This window comes from Octopus bimaculoides, chromosome 17 (assembly GCF_001194135.2).
Source record: "Octopus bimaculoides isolate UCB-OBI-ISO-001 chromosome 17, ASM119413v2, whole genome shotgun sequence".
Lineage (NCBI taxonomy): Eukaryota > Metazoa > Mollusca > Cephalopoda > Octopoda > Octopodidae > Octopus > Octopus bimaculoides.
The window spans coordinates 50,230,411-50,254,899 of NC_068997.1; the positions used below are offsets into that span (position 1 = coordinate 50,230,411).

The 24,489-nt window shown below is 37.2% G+C and overlaps 1 protein-coding gene across 6 annotated transcripts in view; it reads left to right on the forward strand.

Moving 5' to 3' along the window:
• LOC106878992 (stress-activated protein kinase JNK) overlaps window positions 1-24,489 on the forward strand; it is a 128,976-nt gene that overhangs the window by 34,436 nt on the left and 70,051 nt on the right. Inside the window, exon 2 of one of the 6 annotated variants that reach the window (XM_052973973.1) lies at window positions 3,793-3,873. The exons of 1 other annotated variant lie outside the window; for it this stretch is intronic. Coding sequence is in view for 2 of the 5 variants with exons in the window: in XM_014928372.2 (XP_014783858.1) it covers window positions 23,157-23,176 (20 nt within the window). In the remaining 3 variants the exon portion in view is untranslated. Of the gene's footprint in view, window positions 1-3,792; window positions 3,874-22,805; window positions 23,177-24,489 lie in introns of those variants that run through there. 4 more of the 6 variants (XM_014928372.2, XM_014928373.2, XR_001410582.2 and 1 more) reach the window with 4 other exon arrangements.

Genomic DNA, 24,489 nt, shown 5'->3' on the forward strand with positions numbered 1-24,489 from the left:
ATATATATGTGTGTGTGTGTGTCTGTGTTTGTCCCCCCAACATCGCTTGACAACCGATGCTGGTGTGTTTACGTCCCCGTAACTTAGCGGTTCGGCAAAAAGAGACCGATAGAATAAGTACTAGGCTTCCAAAGAATAAGTCCTGGGGTTGATTTTCTCGACTAAAGGTAGTGCTCCAGCATGGCCACAGTCAAATGACTGAAACGAGTAAAAGAGTATAGGGAAATGTTTCATTTCTAAGAAACAAGGGGTTGGCTGCAGGAAGGGTATCTAGACCTAGAAAACAATGCCTCAGTGATGATGAACGAAAGGAATTCTTTGCAAGGTATGTCTTGCTATCAGTGCCGATGTAGCTGACCTACACAAAACATGTGCTTGCTGCTGCGATGTTTTGGAAAACATAAACGCAAGCTGTCTGGACGTGCATTAGCAGATGATGGAGGGGATTAAGCCACTCGTTACAAAGGAATGAGGACTCCGTATTGTAAAGAACCTATTAGCGTGGCTAGTCATTAATGAAAGTGGTGAGCACCAACAACTACCATGGTTACTACATGTTGTTCTGGTTGAATGAGTGGCCGGTGATATTGACAGTTTTCAAGCACAATGACTAGAAGGATCTTTTATAGATGAATGAAATAAATTAAGAAGAACAAAGCTCTGAAGACAACAATGAAGATGAAATATTTATATAAAAAAAAAGTATCAAAAGCAAAAAATAATCTTTCAAAGTAAATAGTTATAAACGTTCACATTCCTTGTTCTCTGTTGATAGATTTTGGCAAAATTCAGCCGTGAATGGTGCTTCCTCATTACATAAAAAAAACAACCAGAAAACGAGCAGTGAGTATGAGTGAGTGGGTGTTTTGTCTCAAGAGAAAGTTACAAAATTGGCAAGGATGCCCCCGATAAAAAATTCATACATTACTACACAGTGTGTAAATGATTAAATTTTGATATATTTAAACATGTTTAGTCTTGCTTAACTTGAACATAATCAACACTAAAGCTTGTTCATTCCTATTCTTCTGGATTCTTAAACACACAGACACACATACATACACACACATGTACATATGTACGTACAATATATATATATAGAGAGAGAAGAGTGAGAGAGAGAGAGAGAGAAAGACTTATTTATTTATCTGTTTATTTATTTAATACTTTTATTCCTTGCCTCCTCTACTAAAATATGTTAAATGGCTTTGTATGAATTAACGGAACATATCTTTTGCATCTGGTTGCCATTCCTGGTCCTGAGTTTGCATTACTATCTTCTTTAGGTTAACTAGTGTCTAAAGGAATCTGGCTTGCCCCCAAGTCAAATCATCTTCCTCTAACCAACTCTGGAACAAAGTGAGCCTGTAAGTGGTCGCTTGAACAGCTAGAGATAGCAGCCAAATTTCCCTCATATATCACCCCTTGCCTACTAGGATGAGCAGTGGGGGGCATTAGATGATATAATGTTAGATACATTGAGTTTGAAAATTATAATTTGGATAATCACAAGTAGAATGTCTTTGATCACAGTTTAACCTTGATCACAGTTCAAACACACAGTAACCTAACTCCCATGGTATTAGCTGATACAAAAGTCTTTTCAAAGATTTGATTTGTTATCTACCAGCAGGTCAGTATGATTTTAGTGGATCATTAGGAGAGGTACAGTATCCCCCTTATGTCATTAATTATTTCCAAAAGATGCTTCTTTTAAAGTCTTGTTGAGAAGTTGGACTGCTGCTTGAAAGGTCAAGAGCTTCAATATTTACTGTAACATAGATATAGGCTTGGGTGTGGTTGTGTGGTTGAGAAACTTGATCCCCAGCTATATGGGTTTAGTCTTAAAGACATTTTAGGCATGTGACTTCTCTTATAGCCCCAGGCCAACCAAAGCATTGTGAGTGGATTTGATAAATGGAAATTAAAAGAAGCCCATCATCTGTATGTTTAGCCTTGTCTTGTTGATATTATGTAATAGTTGTAAATGATGTTGCTTGATTCCAGCCTTCCATGAAAAACATGTCTGGCCATGGAGAAATGTTACCTTGGTTGGAAACACATGAGTGTTGGTGACAGAAAGGGTGTCTCACTGTAGGAAATCAGTTTCAACAGATTGCACCTGACCCATGCAAGCATGGGAAAGTGTATGTTAAATGATAATTAATTTATGTGCTACTAGATAAAGTACAGCATATAGCTTTACCTGCTTCAATCTACCTGATAAAAAAAGTAGGATCCATTTGCAGTGGGCAGAGTATACATTCAGCTGTACGATCATTTACTCCAACCCTGAAGCATAAAATATTTGGTCCGTGTTATGAGGAGAAAACTGTGAAACAGTAAATAACAAAGTAAAATAAATGAATTAATGTTAACTTACTGATTGGAAATGTAACTCATTAGAATTCATAATTCATGTCTCTTCATTAATTTCTTAATTTCCTTCATTATCATCTTCTTCATCATTTTACCATCCAGTTTTCCATGTTTGCATGAGCCAGGTGTTTAGTGAGGCAGACTTTCTACAACCAGATGCTCTTCCTGTTGCCAACCCATCACCTGTTTCCATGCAGTAATAATCCCCCATGGTTAACCAGGACTTGAAGGCAATTTAGAAGCTTGCTGTACAGTAAAGTATTGAGCTAAACTGGACAAAATTGCTACAGAAACTTATGAAATGCTTCAGATTGCATGTGGATTAACTTGTATTAGACAAGATTCTGTTTTTTGCTAGCACAAGAAGCCAGGCAAAGCAGATCCACCAGGAAGCTTATAACATTCAGCTTGTTTGACAGCAAGGGCATCATCTACACTCACTGGGTTCCCTCTAGTCAGATGCTCCACAAAGAGTACTTTGTGGAGGTTTTGAAGGAGTTCAGGAAGAGATTTTGTAGCAAAAGGCCAGAGTACCTGTACCAGGGCAATACACTAAGTCCACATTTCCATCCTAGTGACCAATTATTTGACAAAGATGAACATCAAAACTGTACGTAAAGCCTCCCTACAGTCCCTGTGACTTCTGGTTGCTCCTTGAGCTGAAGAAGATGAAGGAGGCTGTGACAAGTGTCCTGGACACTCTTACTTTGGAGGACTTCACAAGTGCATTAAAGTCAGTGGAACCCACTTTGAAAGAGATTAGAGTTCTGTACTCCTTTGAAATTAATAACTGACAGTCCTGAAAATGTTTCAAGACTTCTAGAACACACTTTGCATATCCCTCATCTGCAAGTTGCAAACTTGTGTTAATTTAAAAGATTTTTATTAACAACACAGATTACCAGGGCAGTGGTGTATCAAATTAATTGTATTGCATTAATTCATTTTGCTTCTGTGTTAAATTTCTGCTTGAACCATTTTCAATTTTGCTCCCTCAAGAACTCATAAAATAATGCCTGTAATACACACTCTGAAGGCAGGTGAATTGTTCACTGAGTTTTTCCTTCTGCCAACAGTAAGGTGTGAATTGAGGGAGATTTGGCTGCTGTTTAATATCTCAAACAACTGTCTCGAGGTTCCTTATTTGACTTCTTTTCTGTTAGAAGACACTTTTGTGGAGAATTAATTAGAAGTGTTGATGATAGCAAGTTCTAAGAATGTGATAGCACAAGATCGATACACCAGAATGTATGTAGGTATGCTGTATTCCTGATCAGTCCAATCCAGATCAGCATAGAGGAGATGGTGATGCTAGCTTATACATATTTTATTCATTATTACACAAACATTTATCATTATTATTATTATTATTATTATTATTATTTATATATTTTTTTTGTTTGTTTATTGTAGGAACTTTTGTGGAAGCCCTGGCTTCATCTGATGAAGATTAATGATACTGAATACGTAGTGAATACAGAATTGCCTTAAGGGGTAAGGATATTTGTATGCTTTATTATGTTAGAATAAAGTAACCCCACCCATGTTCAATTACACAATAGATATCAATGGCACATTGAATAAGAACGGAATGGATGAACAAACTTTGTTCTTCAGTAGATTGTTAGGACACAGGGTTCTATAATGATATAAATTGTTTGAGATGGGAATCATTGCAGTTGGCTGATGTTTATATAATGCCATCAACACACATGAAAATTGGAACCTGTTTTGTTTTTGTTATTTTATTTTATTTTATTTTAAAAACCATAGAAAATGCTGATAGTGTAGGGTTCAATGACATCGAATATTTGAAAACAATTCACAAAACTCAAATGTGACTTTTTATATCATTTTTAAAATTTACTTTGAGGATTTAAGTGGGTTTTTTTTTTTCTTCCAAATCTTTAATCAATGACTGCCCCAACATCATTTGCAGCAGTTTCAGTTAAATTTCTTTGACTTTCATTTTATCAATGATCTAATTCTGTTGTTGGTTGCTGTGAATTTTACAGTCTTGTGGCTTTGTGAGTGGGCCCTCAGCTATGTTAGTGGGCTCTTGGCTATGTCAGTAGGTCCTTGACTTTGGTCATTGGGCCTTTGACTATATCAGAAGGCACCTAACTTTGTCAGTGGGCCCTTGGCTTTATCAATGGACCATTGATTATATCATTAGGTCTTTACTTTATCAGGGGCCTCTGAATGTGGTAGTATTTCCAATTTAGAGATTGATTTAATTCATTCTTAATAATGTATTCTAGAACAGGGGTTTTCAAACTTTTTGACTTGCGGACCCCTTTATATTTCAGGCTTTACCTTAGGGACCTCCTTATAAACACTTAGGAAATTTATACATAAATATTTGCTTAAAATAACATATATTTTTACATTTATTTATTTAACAGTATTTAACAAATAGGTTTATTGTCAATTAAAAGATTTCAATTAAAAAACATATATAAAATCAAATTACCCATAAAAAGTATTTGCGGACCACAGTTTGAAAACCCCTGTTCTAGAATATTATTATCAGAAAGTTTGAGGCCTTGTGATTATATGTGACACGTTAACTGTGAGGCACAGGTGCTGGACTACAGGTTAGTTTAAATAAAGTTTAAATCTTACTACAACCAATTAATATTAGTTCATGACTTCATTTGCTCCCGTTCGAATGGTCAGTGATTGGAAAGATGCCATCATCATCAATATTTTTAATATCTGCTTTTCCATGCTTGCATGAATCAGATGAAATTTGTTGAAGCAGATTTTCTACAGTTGGATGTCCTTCCAGATGCCAACCTTCACCTGTGTCCAAGCAAGGGAATATTTTCTCGTGAATAGATGTGTTCTCATCGAAGATTGAACACAAATGGCCCCCACTTATATGAGGATGACACTTATTTACTACTATATAAGTATCACATGGTTTCTAGACATGGAAATACAAACACACACACACACACACATTTATATATAATCATCTTATATATTTATTTCATATATTTTCTGTCTTTTTACCATACTCTAACCTCTCATCACCAAGCACAAAGTCACTTCTCTCAATACCACTCTCCACTCGGTTGAGGGGTCTTGTCTTGCAAGGTGCTTGGCAACCTCACTCAATGGTACTAGCGCCAAGTTAAAAAGCACCCCTTACACCTTGTAAGGTGTGTTGGTGTTAGGAAGGGTATCCAGCTGTAGAAACCATGCCAAAGCAGACAGTTGAGCTTGGCACAGTCTTCTGAATTGCTGGCTCCTGTCAAACCGTCCAACCCATGGAAGGCAGACGTTAAATGATGATGATGGTGATACTTAACTATTGTTTCGTCCAATTGATGATGCCTCTGAGTAACTAATCTTGGTGATTTATATTTTTAAACGGGGGGAGGCCTATTAAATTCCTACTCGATCACAAGAGGAAAATTCTTTGGCCAAGTTAATAAAGTGTACGACTTGTGGTTGAGAGTTCATATTCCCTCCTCACTGGCATGATGCCATGTCTATCACCAAGACAACCTTCCATCTAGTTCTATCAACAACATCCACCAAGCTGTGAATAAGTACCATGTAAGGAGTGGGAGAAACTATAAGATAACTGAGTGTTTCATTATCTGACACCACAAAGTTTAAGTCTGAGCCACAGTAGAGATGCTTCACACTGCTCTATTATTTCAGTCAATCCTCTCATTACCATGACTAACTGCACTCAATATAAATAGATCAATACCTTTTTTTTTTTTTTTTTCTTAAATATTCTCCACGGCACAGACATGGCTGTGTGGGTAAGAAGCTTGCTGCCCAACCCTGTGGTCTCGAATTCAGTCCTGTTGCGCAGCACCTCAGGCAAAGGTCTTGTACTATAGCCCCTAGTTGATCAAAGACTTGTGAGTGAAACTGGTAGAGAGCAACTGCAGAAAGCCCATCATATATATATATGTGTGTGTGTGTGGGTGTATCTATGCATGTGTGTGCATGTCTTTGTGTTGGTGTTGTGTTTCTTCTTCTCTCCCCCTCCCCCCACACACACTGCTGCTTGACAACCAGTGTTGGTTTGTTTGCATCCCTGTAACCTAGCAGCTCAGCAAAAGAGACTGCTAGAATAAGTACCAAACTTTAAAATAAAAGTATAAATCCTGCAGATGATTTGTTCCACTAAAACCCTTCAAGGCACTGCCCCAGCATGGCCACAGTCCAATGAATGAATGAATGAAATGCGTAAAAGAAGAAAAAAATTATTGAACTTCCATCTTTATATTCCTCCGTCCCGTTCCAAACCCAGGTGGCTGCTGCTGCTGCTACAACAAGCTCCTATGTTTCCTCTGCAGGAAATGAAGTCTGTTAAACACCTCATTATTTCCTAGAGTCTTTTCGCTGCTTGATACATTGATATGGGACAAGGGATGCTTTGTCCAATGTTATGCTTCACCTACCTTTTTTATTTATTTTCTAATTTTATTTATTTATTTATATGTTAATATCATGCATTCTGTAAACAATAGAGGGTCATTGATTTTAAGTTTTCAAATAACCACTCATGGGTTTGCCACAAATGTAGTGAACCGTCCACTAGTTCATTGCATGGCAAAACCGACAAGGGACTGCCTGGACAACTTGGATGAAATATATACTGCAAGATACTTCTGTTTGAACATGTCTGTTTATTGTTTTATCTCGTCAGTGTTCATTGGCAAAAAATATACGTGTTTGTGTATGCGACTGGCTTCTTTGCTGTAAGTGTCTACCAATTTCCCCCCTGCAAAGTATTTGTAGAAAACACTTGCCCAAGGTGCTGCACAGTGGGGGCCAAACCCAGAGCCATGTGTTTGTTAAGCAAACTTCCAAACCAACAACTCTCTCTCTCTCTCTCTCTCTCTCACGATACTCACTTATCTCTGAATCAAATATATCTTTATCAAGCACAAAAGTTCTCCAGCCTACTTAAGATTTTTGGCACTTGTATTGGGATTTCTATCAGGATTTCCTGGAATCTTTCTTCAACAGATTTGTCACTCAAAATATCTGGAATCTTTCGTCACTCAAAATATCTGCTTGCCTTTCCTCTTTCAGAAGAGGGATGGACATTAGAATATGTACCTGTAATGCACTGAGAATCATATAATCTCCTTTATCTCTCCTCCCAAAATTAGCTGCTTTATGCATAAGAAATCCTTTTTTTTTTTTTTTTTTAAAGGTTATGGTATTGAAAGGTATAGCATTCCTATTTAAAACCCTTTTTTGATGGGAATGGGGACAGGAAATATAGGACCCATCTCATTAAGCATTGCAAACTAGCTCTCTCTCTCTCTCTCTGCTGTGACAAGTGACAGAGCTTCCCACTTCACAAGGCATAGCACCCTGTTTGTTGCTGGGTAGATAATCTGAGTCAGTTCTTACTTAGAACACAGAGATAACCAATAAAACCATTTGAGATCAATCTATAGATAGAGCACTCTTGTATATAAGATGTCCATCAAGTTAGCATGTGTTTTGCAAAGCACCATGTACTTTCTCTCTAGCAAGACAGCTGTGTCTGTCCATCTATGATACTTTAGCCTCTCGACACCTGTATTACATCACCTCCCTCTCTACTCCACACCTACTCAGGTGAGTGTCTTTTCTTTGTCAAGCAAATTACTTGACCCCCCCCCCCATCAAATATTAGTCCCATGAAACAAAAACACAGTACACTATGTAAAATGGCTGACATTAGGAAAGGCATCCAGCTATAGAAACCCTAACCCAAAACAGATATTGGAGCTGAACGCAGTCCTGCAGTTTGTTGGATCCTGTCAAACCATTCAAGGCAGAAGTTAAATGATGATTAATGAAGATCTATGCTTTGTGGAACAGCTTCATTTATTGTTTTTGTTTTAGGTACTTCAAGGAGAGACCTTCAACAAGTTTGTTCAGCCTGCCGGAAATAGTAGCCAAATTTTGGTTATGTTATTACTCTACCATTGTGAAAGAAAAAAGGAAGAAAACATTGAAAATGTTGTCCTAGATATGTTATTGTATATTAAAAAAAAAGACTGGATGGATGGTCATCATTGGCATGCCTTTCGTTTATAGATCTACACATTCAAACCAAGAATTTAGATATTTCACAATGTATGCAGTTAGTTTATTTCCACCTGTTAGCTTTAGATAAGATCAACTAATAACTACTGCAATGTATTTCATTTTGTCAAAAATTATTAGTTGATATTATTGGAGTTATCTCCCTTACTTGTCAAATTTAGATTTTTAAACACTCTATGGAGGAAGATTTTGTCTTGTAATTTCAAGAAAAGCCTCAGTCAATCAGGGTTTATCAACTCGCTATATTACATAAGTGAGATTGCCAAGTGTACATGTTACATATGCATGCATACATACATCATTTGAACCTCCACCTTTCCAAGCTTGCATGGGTCAAATGGAATGTTTTGAGGCAAGTTTTCTGTGGCTGGATGCCCTTCCTGTTGCTAATGGTCGCCTATTTCCAGCCAAGCTAATATTTCTCCATGGCTAGACATGTTTTTTTTTTTCATGGAAGAACTAGAAACAAACAACATCAATTGCATAATGGTGACATTTGTTTACAATCATCACATGATATCAAGACAAAGATATATACTCATACATACATATGTGACAGGCTTCTTTTAGTTTCCGTCTACCAAATCCACTCCTTAGGCTTTGGTCAACTTGGAAGTATAATAGACAACTGCCCAAAGTGCCATGCAGTGGGACTGAACCTAAAACCACATGGTTGGGTACGAAGCTTCTTAACCACACTGCCATACTCGTGCCTCTCGTATATATCTATATATATTGTCCATCACAATGCTCAATAATTGACAAGACTTTTCTTCATCCTGTTGTTGACATACTTCTATTCCATTCTCTCCTTTATCTCCAGCTAAAATCTCTTCAGCTTGTTTTTCTGTCTATTGTTTATGTTTGTTCTTGCATCTGTGATTTTGTTGTTGCCGTTATTATTATTATTATTATTATTATTATTATTATTCCTCCCCCTTCCCCCGCTCCCCTCTCTTACCAGCGACTCTCTGTTTATGGCGTCTCTCGCACCAGCCTCTCCTTCATCTCTCAATGGCACTTCACCGACCTCTCCTTTATCTGTCACTAATGTCTCTGTAGTCGCTCCTTCATTTGTCATGAATATCTCCCCTGTTTCCACTGTCACCTTTCTCTCCCTATCTTGCTGATAAAACACTTTACTAAAGTGGGAAAATAACTTCAGTAACACACACACATACACACACACATATTTACAGACGCACGCACTCACACATACAGGCACCTACTATTCACACACTTAGTTTCTCTTTTTTTTGTTGTTGTTTTTTATTTGCATCACATTATTAAAGCATGCATTTAGAAGCATCTACCTTCACACATGTGTGCGCATGCATATATGTATACATTCACACATACAGAAGCGCTCAGGCACACACATGCTTACATACACCTGCACAAATCTGTATGCAGTCGCACAAATGCACAATATATTGTCTTTATAGATGTAATTTATCTAATGGATGCTAAGCACTTTTTAATTTCTATCTCTTCAATTCATATTTTTATTTTCCTGAGATAAATTCCTTCTTAACCTCTAATATATTAACATAATTCTCTTGTCGTTGTCGACAATTTTGTCTTCATTTTGTTTTATGCTTACTTTTCTTTGTTACTGTTTCTTATCACCACCACTGCCACCACCACCACCACATATTTCTTTCTTTCTTTCTTTTTTGCAAAGTACTTGTTGCTTCCTCTCCTCTTCTTTCTACCATCCCATATGTACCCATAAAAATTACAACTCATCTCAGAGCTCGGTTGTGCCTGACTGGCATCCGTCGAAAGCCCTACGCTGAAACAGTTTCTGTTAATCAATAGCTTTTACCACCGACAGATCGACTTTCTTGTTGTTTTGCAGACCAACTCCTCCTCCTCATTCTTAAATAGCATCAGTGTAGTAGCAGCAGTTGCAGCAGCAGTAGTAGTAGTAGTAGTAGTTAACAGCAGCAGTAACAGCAGCACCAACAACAGGCTTGTCACAGTGCATCTAGTCTTTGAGTCTTTTTTCTCTCTTGTCATTTTCTAGTTGCTCTGCCAGTCATTTGTACTGAGAACTGAGTAGTAAGCTTACAGTTTGCTTTGTGTGTGTGTATGTGTGTGTATGAATAGGACATGAAATAATGTTTCTATATGCTGAGTTTTTTGTTTGTTTGTTTGTTTGTTTGTCGCTGGAACAATGAAGACCCTGGGCTGCTAAGCTTGTTTCTTCCTAACTGCATCTGATGAATTGTAATGTCCCGCACTTAACTATTGTAAATGAGCAGTTTTGTCTCACCACCGAGCTTGTTGTTGTCGTCGTCGTTGTTATAAAGTGACTGCAATAGTGGGGCATCGGACTGAATGAATGCTCTGCAGTGTTTCTGTGTCCTCCCCTCCCACCCCCTTCTTCATTCTCAGTTCAGATACAGAGAGGGAGATGGTGGTGAAGCAGGTAATAACACAAGGTACCAGTCATATACTGTGACAGATTAAATCAAACTATACTTCTTCCTCAGAATTTGAAGTCTTGCAACAAAGCTGTAAATCTACTATTATTACTACTACTACTGCTGCTGCTGCTGTTAGTATTACTACTACCATTACCAACACTATTCAACTACTAGCAATAACCATATCTTGGGGCAGCACCTGACGCTTAATACTTTACAGTATGTAGTTTTGCTACATTTTGAATTCAAGTTCTGCCACAGTTGAATATACCTTTTATTTCTAGGGTCCAAGCTAAGCAACTTCAATCCTTCTCCTACAAAACATAGGTAGTGTGCCGAGTCAAAAAAAATTATTATTATTGAGGCAGCAAGCTGGGCAAAAATGCTTAGTAGCATTTCGTCTGTCTTTATGGTCTGAGTTCAAATTCCGCCAGGGTTGACCTTGCCTTTCATCCTTTTGGGGTTGATAAAATAAGTACCAGTTGAGTACTGGAGTCGGTGCAATTGACTTACCCCCTCCTCAGAATTGGTGGCCCGTGTGCCAAAATTTGAAACTATCATTACTATTATTATTATTATTATTATTATTAAGACTGAGCTGGCAGAATTTTTTTTGTACAATGGACATGAAGTACCAATCAAGTACAGGGGCTTATGGTTTTGGTCCTCCCTTCAAAATTGCTAACCTTGAACCTAAATTAAAAATAAATTATTTGTTAATATATATATACACACATACACACATATATGTGGAACCTTGAGTAAGTGCTTCTTACTATAGTCCCTGGTCAACCAAAGCTTTCTGGGTAGTTATGGTAGATGGAAACTGAAAGAAGCCTATTGTGAGTGTGTGTATGTTTGTATCTCTTTGTCTTATCACGTGGTGGTTTTAAATGAGTGTAGCTGTCATAAAGCAGCAGCATCCATTTGTAATACTCTGTGTAAACATGTCTGACTATGGGGAAATATTACCTTGCTTGGAGACGGGAGGGTTGGTGAAAGGATGGGCATCCAGCCATAGACAATCTGCCTCAATAAACTATAATTTTGTAAAACTTTATTCATATCTTGCCTGTACAGTTAATGAAATTAATCTGGAAAATCTAGATCAGCCATTTCTGTCTTTTCTTTAAGAATGTGGATTTGCTCAAGGTTATTGTAAACAAAACATTTGGTGACATAAGTAACGATAGCATTGATTACACATATGAAGTGAAACTCTGACCAATGGTTTTGTTCGTCCATTTTCTTGTATTCACTATAACTACATTCACTAATTCAAACCTATCATCAAAGGACAATAGCTATAGATTTTATTTAAACTCAGTGTAGGCGTAGGAGTGGCTGTGTGGTAAGTAGCTTGCTTACCAACCACGTGGTTCCAGGTTCAGTCCCACTGTGTGACACCTTGGGCCAGTGTCTTCTACTAAAAGCCTCGGGCCGACCAAAGCCTTGTGAGTGGATTTGGTAGACGGAAACTGAATGAAGCCCGTCGTATATATGTATATATATATATATATATACATATGTATGCGTGTGTATATGTTTGTGCGTCTGTATTTGTCCCCCACCAACATCGCTTGACAACCGATGCTGGTGTGTTTACGTCCCCGTAACTTAGCAGTTCAGCAAAAGAGACTGATAGAATAAGTACTAGGCTTACAAAGAATATGTCCTGGGGTTGATTTGCTCGACTAAAGACGGTGCTCCAGTATGGCCACAGTCAAATGACTGAAACAGGTAAAAGAGTGTATTTACATGTATCGTCATGACCTTAGATAGCCTGACCTTAGATATTCTCTTTGAGGGTTTTGAATTGGTGCATGTGTCTGTGCATGAAACCATAGCTGTAACTTGCAAGCAAACAACATGTCTTGGTAGTCTGTACAGCACTTTTGCTAAATTGTTTTAGGTTGCTATGTAGTTGCAAACAAACAGAGGCACCCTCTCGGCCCTCCCAGTTGGGTTACCCAACAGAGCATCAATGATATGACTGCTTGAGGGCGAGTGGGCTGCACCACCACTCAGCTGGTACTCATTTTCAGCTGAGTAGCTTGAAGCAGTGTGAAATAAAGAGCCTTGCTGAAGGACACAACATTCCACCCAACCCAGGAATTGAACCCACAACCTTACAATGGTGAGCCCTACATTCTGACCACTAGACCATGTATGTCACACACACACACACACACACACACACTTATAATAATGAGCGTGCTTCAGTGTGTGTATGCAAGTATGAGGATAAATGTGTGTGTGTATAAATATATATATATATATATATATATATATACATATATATATATATATATTAATAAATTTATGTATATATACATATATAGTGTATATAAATATGTGTAGTGCATGCAAATGTATATGTAAAAGAGTTAACACCACTACTCTGTTAAATCTCCTATCTCAAAAGTACTTGGAACAACCGCCTGTAGTACACAACTCCCCCCCAATTCCAGCTCTTCCACCACCACCATGTGTATAATTACACCAGAAACAAACACACACACACACACACACACACACACACACACACACACACACACACACACACACACACACACACACACACACACACACACACACTCACTCACTCACACTCTCATGGACACCTTGATATATTTCCTGTCTCTTTCTACCACCTCCCCCAAACTAAACCAGCTGACCTTTCATTACACTCTTACTGCAGTCTTTGGTGTCAGTTCAACTCTTAGACTTTACTAACATTGCTTCTTTTTCTTCTGAATGAACCTAGAGTTTCTTAAATGTTTGCTCACCTACAGCATTTGTGGACTTAATAGCTCCAGCTTTTATGGAGTGGGGTGTCTCAGGTAATGTGGGTGTTTTATGAGGAGGGTGGTGGTGGTGGTTTATTCTGTCAGCCAATTAGTTCCTTTTAGTTTACTTACAAAGACTTTCATTTAGTTTTTTTGTTTTTTGTTTTTTTGCTTCATGTTCAACTAGAGATTTGCTGTAACCCTTTTTAATCTTAATAAAAATATTTCTAAATTGAAAGAAAGAATGTGAGAGTGTAGCAACCTAATTGATTCCAGTATTAATTCACTATTATACCAGAAGGACAAAAGGCAAGGTAAACATTCGAACTGAAAAGTAAATAAAAATCATTTAACATCCCTATACCATGGCATGGGTTGAATGGGTCAACAGAAACTGACAAGCCAGGGCACTGCATTCAGTTCCAGCCGCTGTTTTCACATTGTTTCTACAGCTGAGGGCTCTTCCTGATGCCAATCATTTTACAGGGCATACCTGATGTTTTTTGGGGTTTTTTTTTTTCTTCATGATACCAGCACTAATGAGGTCACCAAATAACTTGCAAGACAAAAACCTCCTGACTGAGTTGGGGTGCAATATTGGGGTGGGTGGATCTGTGCCAGATGTTGAGAGGTTGAAATACTATAGAGGGACAGGAACAGGTGTCTGGCTGTAGAGAAGATCCATAGCCACCCTAGCTGGAAAGGGAGAAAGGATGGTGCAGTCGAGGTGTCAGGGTATACCCTCAAGGTACAAGAAGATAAGAGTAAGAGAGAATAGAGACAGGGATTGACACTGTAGTATTGTTTCTGTTGTTCCATTGTCACTCTAGTAAAAAATAAAAATGGTAGGAAACAAAAATACTTTCTGGTATTTAGTTTGTTAGCTTGATTTGTATTCAAATCCCAAAGAGTCAACTTTGCATTGTCCCCTTTTTCAAAGTCTATTAAATGTGTACCAGTTAAATACTGGTGTTAACGTAATTCTCTAAACAATGCGTGACCTTATATTGGAAAATACCATTATAGATAAAATATCATTGTTTTTTATATCATAAATAAAATATCATTGTTTTTGTGTTGGTATTATTATTATTATTATTATTATTAATAATAATAATCAACTTAATTTTATATTTGAACACTTGTTTCTCTATATGCACACATACAAAACACAACCACAACACATATCTTCAGAAGATACTCAAGGCCTATTTTTGTACATAGTAGAATTCCAGATGTGAAGTGACAATATATTTTAACCCTGACAGATTTTGAACTGAGAATCCAAGTAGATGAAATAAAGAGTTTAAATGCCGTGTATTCTATTAGTTCCGCCTCCTCTTGCATGCATGTATCATCTTGAGAAGGGTGGGCACAGGTGCCTATAGTCCAGACGTTGCTCCATCTGACTACGGTCTCTTCCGATCAATGCAGCACTTTGTGAAAGGTCACTGATTCAAGTCATTCGACGAAGTTGAAGAAGCCTGTCAAGAATTTCTTGATTCAAAACTGAAGGATTGGTACTTTGACCAAATCCCAAAACTTGCAGATTGTTGGCAGAAGGTCGTGGGAAATGATGGTCTTTATTTTGAAGAATAGTTGTTGTTGTTTTTGAATAAATTCTTGCATAAAAAAATCGTTTTTTTAACACAGTGCACAAAATTTTTCTTCAACCTAGTAATAGGTTTAAGTATTGAGTACTCTCGTACCTTTTGGTTGTAACTCTCACATATATATATATACACATATGTGCACTGAATGTTGCTGAGTATAGTAATGGTTTAGAATTTTAAAGAATTGGTATTCAGTCTATTCAGGAATAAGTTTTGGTTAGAGAACTTGTGCCCACCCTTCTCAAGATGATACATCAGTGTTATATCTGTTGTCACAATATTTAGATTCCCTAGTTTGTGTTCCCTGTTTTAGAGATAGCAGGGATGAGTGACATTCAGTTACTGCATTGCTAGGGGAAGCAATTAGATAAAAAAAACTCCATCACAAACTTGAATCCCTCTCTTGTCACATTGTCTCCTGGTGACCATCAAAAGAGGTTTTATTCATCCAACCATAAAAACCATGCCAAAGCAGACATTGGAGCTTGGTGCAATCCTCTGGTTTGCCAGTTCCTTTCGACCCATCCAACCCATACCAGTATGTAAAACAAACATTAAATGACGATAATGAACAGATGATAACGAAGTATTTGTTGATGGGGGTCAGTCCGAGAACAGGTTAAAGTATGGTATATCTGGGGTGCAATGCTTAGGGGTTACTTGTGAATAATCATTCAGCTAGCTCTATGGTGTAAGTGTGCTCAAGGAAAACTGACTGGAGTTAACAATAACAACAGCAGCAGCAGCAGCAGTAATAATAAAAATCAGTATTTACATCATAATAATCATTCACACCAGCTAACAACAAAAGCAACAGTTCTGTCTAAGTTGCTTGACTTGCTGCTTATACAGCAGCCATGTTTGTTTGAATGTGTTAAACTGAAAGGAGATGTTTGTCGAAATGAAGGTCAAGACAGCAATATGAATTTATTAAAGAAAAATAGAACAGATACTGGGAATTGATTGAATGGTATCGGTCAGTTCTGGTTATGTAATGACTAAGTAAGAGCTTTGACTTGTTTACTTGCTAGATCGTTTGCAGCGATGTGCTATCTCTACATTTTATTGTTTTACTTACGATACATTCTCTGTATCCTTCCGTAGTCAAGCTGGCAAAGGTGGCCAGTAAAATTTGGCTCATCATTTGAAGTAGTAAACGAACACTGAGTAATGGTACAAACTCATTCATTTTCTCCACTGATTAAAAGAGAGCTGGCCAAAAACAATCATTAGCTGAACATAATTAATTAATTGAGTTAATTAAAGGTAGTCACTTTTATAACTGAAGAAACTCTTGTGTGTTTGCAAATGTATCTGTAATTGTTCAGTTTTTGATCATACAATTGCTTTAAACTGGAATAACAGTTTGAAAAACTCGTATCTATGCGTACATATGTACTGGAAAAATTATCATGTGAATGTAATTTATTGAAAGAAAGCCAGTGCTACCCAGTGTTCTGGTACACATTCATATAACTGTAAATTCTGGGATCATGTCTTTTGAAGTTAAAACACCTGCTAATTCGTAAACTGGTCACAAACCAGTGAGGGGAACCTATGCATTGTCAACCAACGTTGCTAGAGATAGCAGTTAAATTTCCCTTAAGTGTTGGAAAAGAAATATGTGATGGATAATATGATCTTAGATTCATTGTACCTAGGAAAAATACTGGCTGGTCATGAGTGGATTGTCTTTTGATTATAGCTGTCTGAGGCAAAACAACAAAGACGGTCTTGGTAAGAAAGCTCACTAAATAATATGTTTTGGTAGTTAAAAGTACCTATTCAGCTGTATTTTTTAATATCCTATCATTTACTCTTCTGAAATCAGCTCCTCAGGTCATTAACCTTTTCATTAGTATATTTCTAGTCAAATACACCTTTCATTAGTATATTTCTAATGAAATACATCTTTCATTAGTATATTTCTAATGAAATACACAGTCCTTGTATTTCAATTTTGAAAATAATCAAGAATTTGGAAAGATTTAGTAAAACAACTTCTGTCATTATTAAGATGGTGTTTGGTATATAATTTCTTATCAAGAGGTGCTTGCCATGAAATTATCACAAAAGCTTCAAATTTAAATATGAAATCATTATAATTAGGAAATTTACATCATAGACCCAGAGGTACATATGAAAAATATTAACATAGTTTTACATTTCTCAGGCTTCTCGATGTAAATATTTGTAAGATATGATTGGGTTGTGTAAATGATTCAAAGCTCACTTGGCAACATTGTGGTTTCAGGTTCAGTCCCATTTCACAGTACCTTGGGCAAGTGTCCACTACAATAGACTCGCACCAGCCAATGCCTTGTGAGTGACAGAAACTGTGTGGAAGCCTACTGTATGTGTGTGTGAGAGTTTGTGTTTGCTCTCTTCCTTGACAACTGGTGTTGGTCTGCTAACGTCCCTGTAATTAAATGATTCTGTGAAAGAAACCTATAGAATTAGTATCAGACTTTAAAATCAGTACTGGGGTCAATTTCTTCAACTAACCCCTTTAAGATGTTGCTGTAGCATAGCCACAGTCCAGTGATTGAAACAAGTGAAAGATAAAAGATAAAGGTGTTTCAATAGAATGATATGATGTGAATAAATGATAAATGAAAAAATATATTAAGTTGGTAGCAGACTGGACTCTCATGATAGGGATATTTTGATGAGTTTAAGGACAATGACTGGAATTGGTCAGCTAGCATTGGAGCAGGGAATACATTGAGAGTAAACAAAGAAGATGTTGGTGTGCTGAGAGGTGAAAGTAATGTGTACCTGAAGGGAAATTGAAGGAATTGGTTGATCATAACACCCATTGTAGACAAGGGCTGGAGAAACATTGAAAAGTGGTGATTAATCAAACTATTGCATCCCTCAAAGAAATAGCATGGCATAAAATTAACCCTTTTGATGCCAACCTGCCTGGGACTGCTCCTAGAGCTGTGATACAAGCTCCCTGTTTTAAGGTGATCCAAGTTAAAAACCTTCCATCAAGATTTCATGGAAATTTATATTCCAAACACCAGCTTAATAGTAACCAAGTTATTTTAATAAATTTTTCATTATTTTCAAAATTAATTGAAAGAGTATTTCATGAGAAATATGGTAAAGACTGAATTAAGCTAATCTTCAATTCATTGACAAATGCTGAGTTTCAAGCCTTCTTTAACCCTTTTGCTATCACTCTGTTTGGGACTGCCTCCTAATTCCTACGATACAAGCGCCTTGTTTTAATGTGATCTAAATTAAAACCATCCATCAAAACATTTCATGCTATGTTCCAAACACCAGCTTAATAACAACTGTTAATTTAATAAATTCTTCATTATTTCCAAATTAATTAAAACAATCACAGTGTTATTTCAACAAATATATGGTAAAAAGAAAAACCAAAAAAAAACAAGAGTGAAGGAATTATTATTAGAGCTACAGTTGATAAAATATTCAGTATTAGTTACGTAAAGGAAAAGGTTAAAGTTCTAAAAATAGCTAGCATAGATAGAATGTTTTAGCATCTCTCACTATAAGTTTCAACTTCTATCATTCTCATAAAGATATGATCTACCTAAAGTGGATTAGTTTCTTAATTGAACAACTCATTCCACCTGTTGGAACATTCACCACTAAATAACTCCAACGCTGCATTATTTTAATACTCGTACTTATTTCTTTTTAATATCCTGTGTTGCAGTTTTCTCATGGTAACAGTTTTCTTCTCTTTTTTTCTTTTCTTTTTTTTTTTTTTTTTTTTTTTTTTTTTTTTTTTTCGCAATTGTTAATTTCCTACATTGTGTTCACAAATCCAAATCATTTGTTCATTAAATGATACTATTAATTAGCAGGCAATAAATGTCCAGATCATATGCAGTGTTACAATCAGAATAACTAAATATTTCTATTTCCATTAACTTTTTGGGGTGGGGAAGGGATATTTTAAGATCGCAGTGGAGGAATTATACCTTATAGGTCAACAATTTCAAAACTTATCACAATTCATCAGCAACACAGAGTAGAACCAAGGGTATAGTGCAGTTGCTGTAGTAAGATTAGAACTTATCACTACATGATTACCCCTTTGTTACCTTACTCCTGTTGAAATACACTGGTTTTGTTTCAATCATTTAAAAATAGTGAAGAATTTATTGAAATAACTTTATCATTACTAAGTATTTGGAATATAAATTAACATGAAATTTTATTGTAAGGTTTAAATTTCGATCATTTTAAAACTGAGAATTTGTATCTTAGAACCCGGGACAGTATCAGGTGGTTGGTACCAAAACGGTTAACTTCACATTCATTGTGCTTCATAGAACATTTTACTGAATAATAATTTCTTGTTACTACTGCAAATGGCTTCAGTTTCTCTGGCTTCATGATTGATGGTCTGCTGTATTCTACATTATACTTCTCTACTGTACTTTTAATGCTCTCACACACACACACACACACATTTGTAATATAGACAATCACACTAGTCCTGGTTGGTGAGTTAAAGGTGCAATCTCAGAATCAGCTTCATCAAATGATCTCTCTGCTAAATATCAGGCTGCTGTATGGAAGGGCGGAGGGTGGTGAGAGGGAAGAAGACTGCCAGCTGATGGTGGAAGCAGTTAGCTACTTATGGTTGTTAAACTAAGCAAGACACTGGGGTGAGCTAATGAGATTATGTGATACCGTTGCTAAAACAGAGTGTTATGCTACCTGTAAAGATGCCATGTCATAGCATCTTTACAGGTATAGTCATACAATCTCAGCCAAAATGGAGAAATCCAACTGTTTACTGATTCTCTAGTTTAGGATATATCCTGATTCTTTACTAGAATTATTCTTATTACATTATTCAGGCAGTGAGCCAGCAGCATTGGACAAAATGCTTAGTGGCATTTTTCTTCCAGCTCCTTCTGTTCTGGTTTCATAACCCGGTACCAAAGTCAACATTGCCCTTCATCCTTTCAGCATGAAAGGCCATATTGATCCTTTCAGGATCAATAAGATTAAAGGAAACTGATTTGTAACCTTCTGCCAAAGTGAGAAATCATAACTAACACTGTTGTATTACTGAACACTGGGTCTTTGTATTTGGTTAGACGAAACTATTGGCATTGGCTTCTGTTAATACATCTCTTAGCCTGTCTTGAACTGCAGTTTTACCTCATGAGATCAGATCAGAAGTTTGTTTTAGGACAACACATTAGGATTCTAACAGAATGTAAAGAAAATATTGCAATTGAGAGGGGCCGTCCAGCTTGAGCCTTGGAAGTTTAAATAATGTAGGGAAAATATACTTTGTTGATTCCCTATTGCATTTCTTGCTTAAATACTGTAATGTGATAGTTCTTTATATAGCAACTGAGGGACAATAATGAATGAGGCACTATCACATTGCTGAAGGCTGTGTATTTGGTTTTACTTTTGCCATGTTCCATGTTTGAGTGAAAAGTGATCTCTGTCGACTATCTTAACTTGAACGGTATAAGAAGAGAGTTAAGTTAGTTGGCTTCAAGTAGGAATTGAAACCACATTACAAAGCCTGCTTTGTTGCAACATACCACCAATTTGTTGTGTAGAGATGATAAATAGTGAAAATAAACTGTTCTAAAACATTTGTCGATGGCAGGCTAAAGGAGCATTTCTTGCATATTAGCCCCAGGTCAGCCCTGACCTTGCAGGCATGGGTAGGACAGTTTGACAGGAGATGGTCAGCCAAAGAGCTGCCCAAGTACCAATTGTCTATTTTAGCATAACTTCTATGGTTGGGTGCCCTTCCTAATGCCAATCACTTTACAGAATGTCCTGAGTGCTTTTTATGTGCCACCAACACAAATGCTTTTTACATGGCACCAGCATACAAAAATATAGAATATCATGTGGTCAGTGATATTCTAGCCATATTCTTTCAGACACATTGTATCCAAAACTACATTATCCACATGTGTCTTTCGTTTTGAAGACATTAATATGAAAATTGTTGCTATTTCTAGCAAGTAGAAGCTCCTTTGTGGACTTGAAAGGTATCTGGTAGAGATAAACAAGTTTCCCAGTATAAGACATTTAGTGTATCACGGGGAGTATTTGCACAATCTATTATTTTGCTGGATATATTAATGATGTGAAATTAAATGATTTACCTGCTTACACACCCAGAATGTCTCAGCTTCACTTTGCACTCATCACTAGGTGGTCTGATATTACATCGAGTCAGACTTTTTGCCTCTACTTGCACCAAACTTGACTAGGGTGAGCAGGAATCCTAACATGTTCCTTATATGCTCTGTGTAAGTTGTTAGGTTGTTATTATCACCAAATCAGCATTAATCGGTTAAACGTATGATCTAAAGCTCCCAAACAATGATCATTCAACTTTTTTGTTCTCTCAGTTATAACATACACCAGGCAACATCAGCAAATGTTCTTCTCAGACCGTAGGGTATGATTTGAAGGAGATCTCTAGCTGGTCAGCTGACTGTACGAAGATTGACAGGTATGTTGTGAAATTATAAGTAGAGGTAGGGTGGCTGAGTAAATAAAGAAATTTTTACCTTCTCCTGTAGAAAACAATTTGTATCACTTCTGTTCATCTGTCAGGTATAAGTACTAGGTCAGATGATATGAGCATTGGGATATTTATCTTGTATTCACTTCATGCTTTGAAACTGGAGCTAATACAAGTTCTTAGAAGTTCCTTGAGATTTAGGAAGCATTATATCTTCATTTGTTCATTTGATGTCCATTTTTCCATGCTGGCATGGCTTGGACATGGAGGCGTGTGGCTTAGTGGTTAGGGTGTCAGCATCATGATCGTAAGATTGTGGTTTCGATTCTTAGACCAGGTGATGTGTTGTGTTCTTGAGCAAGAACACTTCATTTCACGTTGCTCCAATCCACTCAGCTGTAGAAATGTGTTTAGCCTGGAGAGGGATGAGCTCCACTAGGCTTTCTCACCTTAGATACGCTGCATGGCTGCAGCACCCCAACAACCCCCAGGGGATTAAGGGACTTGTCTGTGGCTTGGACAGGAATTGAGTTTGAATCAAGATTTGTCTAACTGGATGCTCTTCTTGTCACCAACCCTCACTTGTTACTCTTGCAAGGTACTTCTTATATTCCAATGTTCAGAGACACCAGTTATATTGTCAACAGGGGATGCCAATATTAGCATCACTAGTGACAAGCAAAATATATATTCATTCGCATGCACACACAGTAGGGTTTTATGCAGTTTCTTTCACTCACAAGGCATTGGTCAGCCTAGACCAGTAGAAGAAGACTGGTGCTGCACAGCAGAACTGAACCTAAAACCACCAGGTTGCACAGCAAACTTCTTAACCACGCAGCCATGCCTGTATACACATGTATATGTATGTATTTATATATTTATGTGAATGTGTTACACTGCTGTTTAATAGTTGGCAATAGTAGTGATTGTCGTTGTTGTTCCTGATTGATGAGAAGTCTCCTCTAACAGCCAGACATTTGTGCCATCAAATGTTGACCGACAGTTGCCGAAAGCGCCACATGTCAGCAAAAATTGCTCCTATCGCATTGCTTTGGATGTGTGTCTTTATTGTTCCACCGTATTAGTAAGAGAGTTTCATCTTGGAGCAATCCCAACACCAACATCTGAAGAAAAGGAGGGAGATAACCAACTCCAGATACAGTTTGCTTCTTCTACTACAACGACTACTACTACTACTACTACTACTACTATTAGTACTACTACTACTACTACATCACAGTTCCGTACCGTTTAGTTCTGTCTTCCATTATAAATCCTAGCAGCAGAGATTACATGTGAAGCAAAGCAAAAAAAAAAACAGAAAGAGGAAAAGGAAAGAAAAAATTAATAAGTAAAAACGTTAATGAAATATTCAATCATGAGGTAGGAAATACTCTTTTTATGTCGTATGTGTGTTTGGTTATTTTTATTTTTATTTGTTTTACAAGGGTTTCCTTTTATTTTTGTTGTATATCGAATGATTGTTCTGTAAAAAAGTATGGATTGTTTCATTCATACATCTCTTAGCAGACTGTGTCGCCAAAGAAGGAAAGAGGCCTTTATTTGATTTAATTTTCTTTTGTCTTTTTTTCTTTGTTTTGTTTTGTTTTTTGTTTTTTTGCTTCTTCTTATGCATTTTTATTTCTGTCTGTATAGATCGGATGGTTCTGGAAATTCATATATGTATATATTTTTTGTATAGTTGTTTTAGATGCAAATGTACTTAAGACATCTATAGATATACATGGGTGCGTCCCTTACTGAACAGACCTTGTGGGATCAAAGACAATCCACCCTTGACCAGCTCATACTTCGCTCTCCCCCCTTTCCTCCCCACCAAGACTGCATTATTCAAAATGGCCTTCCTTTTCCGAGACAGCAGTATTTTTAGCATGAGAAATATATTAATTCACCTGAAATTTTTAGCAAGTCTAGCGATTTCATAGGGGACCCCTTGCTTTCTCAATGACCATCCCCCCATCCCCCCGCTTGTTTTATTTTAGTCCTAGACTAGTCCTGATTCAGAAGACCTATGAGCAAACATGTTCCTATCCATGACAATTCCATTTTATTTTTAGACAAGTGTACGAAGGACTACACTATCCAATGTGACCTTTTTTTAAAATTTCTTTAGACAGCTGGGTGTGGTTTTTGAAGGAGATAGGCTGTTATTTCTAGCAGATCAAGCATGAGCGCTTTGTACTGTAGTAATGCCACTACTAATGTCAACCGTGAAGTAGAGATGCGATAGTTATCTGTAGCTTTATTGGGTGGGGGGAGGAAATTAAATACGATGTCTTTATTTTCCAGGATAATAAAGGAAATAATTGTTTCATCCACACACACACACACCCAACTATAAATGAACCTCAAGTTTTTTTCTTTTCTTTTCCTGTGTTTCGACTTCCTCAAATATTTCACTGTTTGCATATCTAATCAGTCGGGTATTCAGAGGTATTTGCTCGATGGGTTATCTGGACTTGAGAGACACAACTGTTCGTAGCTACTAAAGCAGTGCAGTAATACCCCCTAGTCTCTCTTTCTCTCTCTCACTCTCTCTCTCTCTCTCTCTCTCTCCTACCTTTTGCCCACTCTTTCCTCTCCTGCCCTCTTCAGTCTTCTCTCTCTGTCTCCTCCCTACCTCTCTCTTCTCTCTCCCTCTCTCTCCTCCCTCCCTCCCTCTTCTCCCTCCCTCT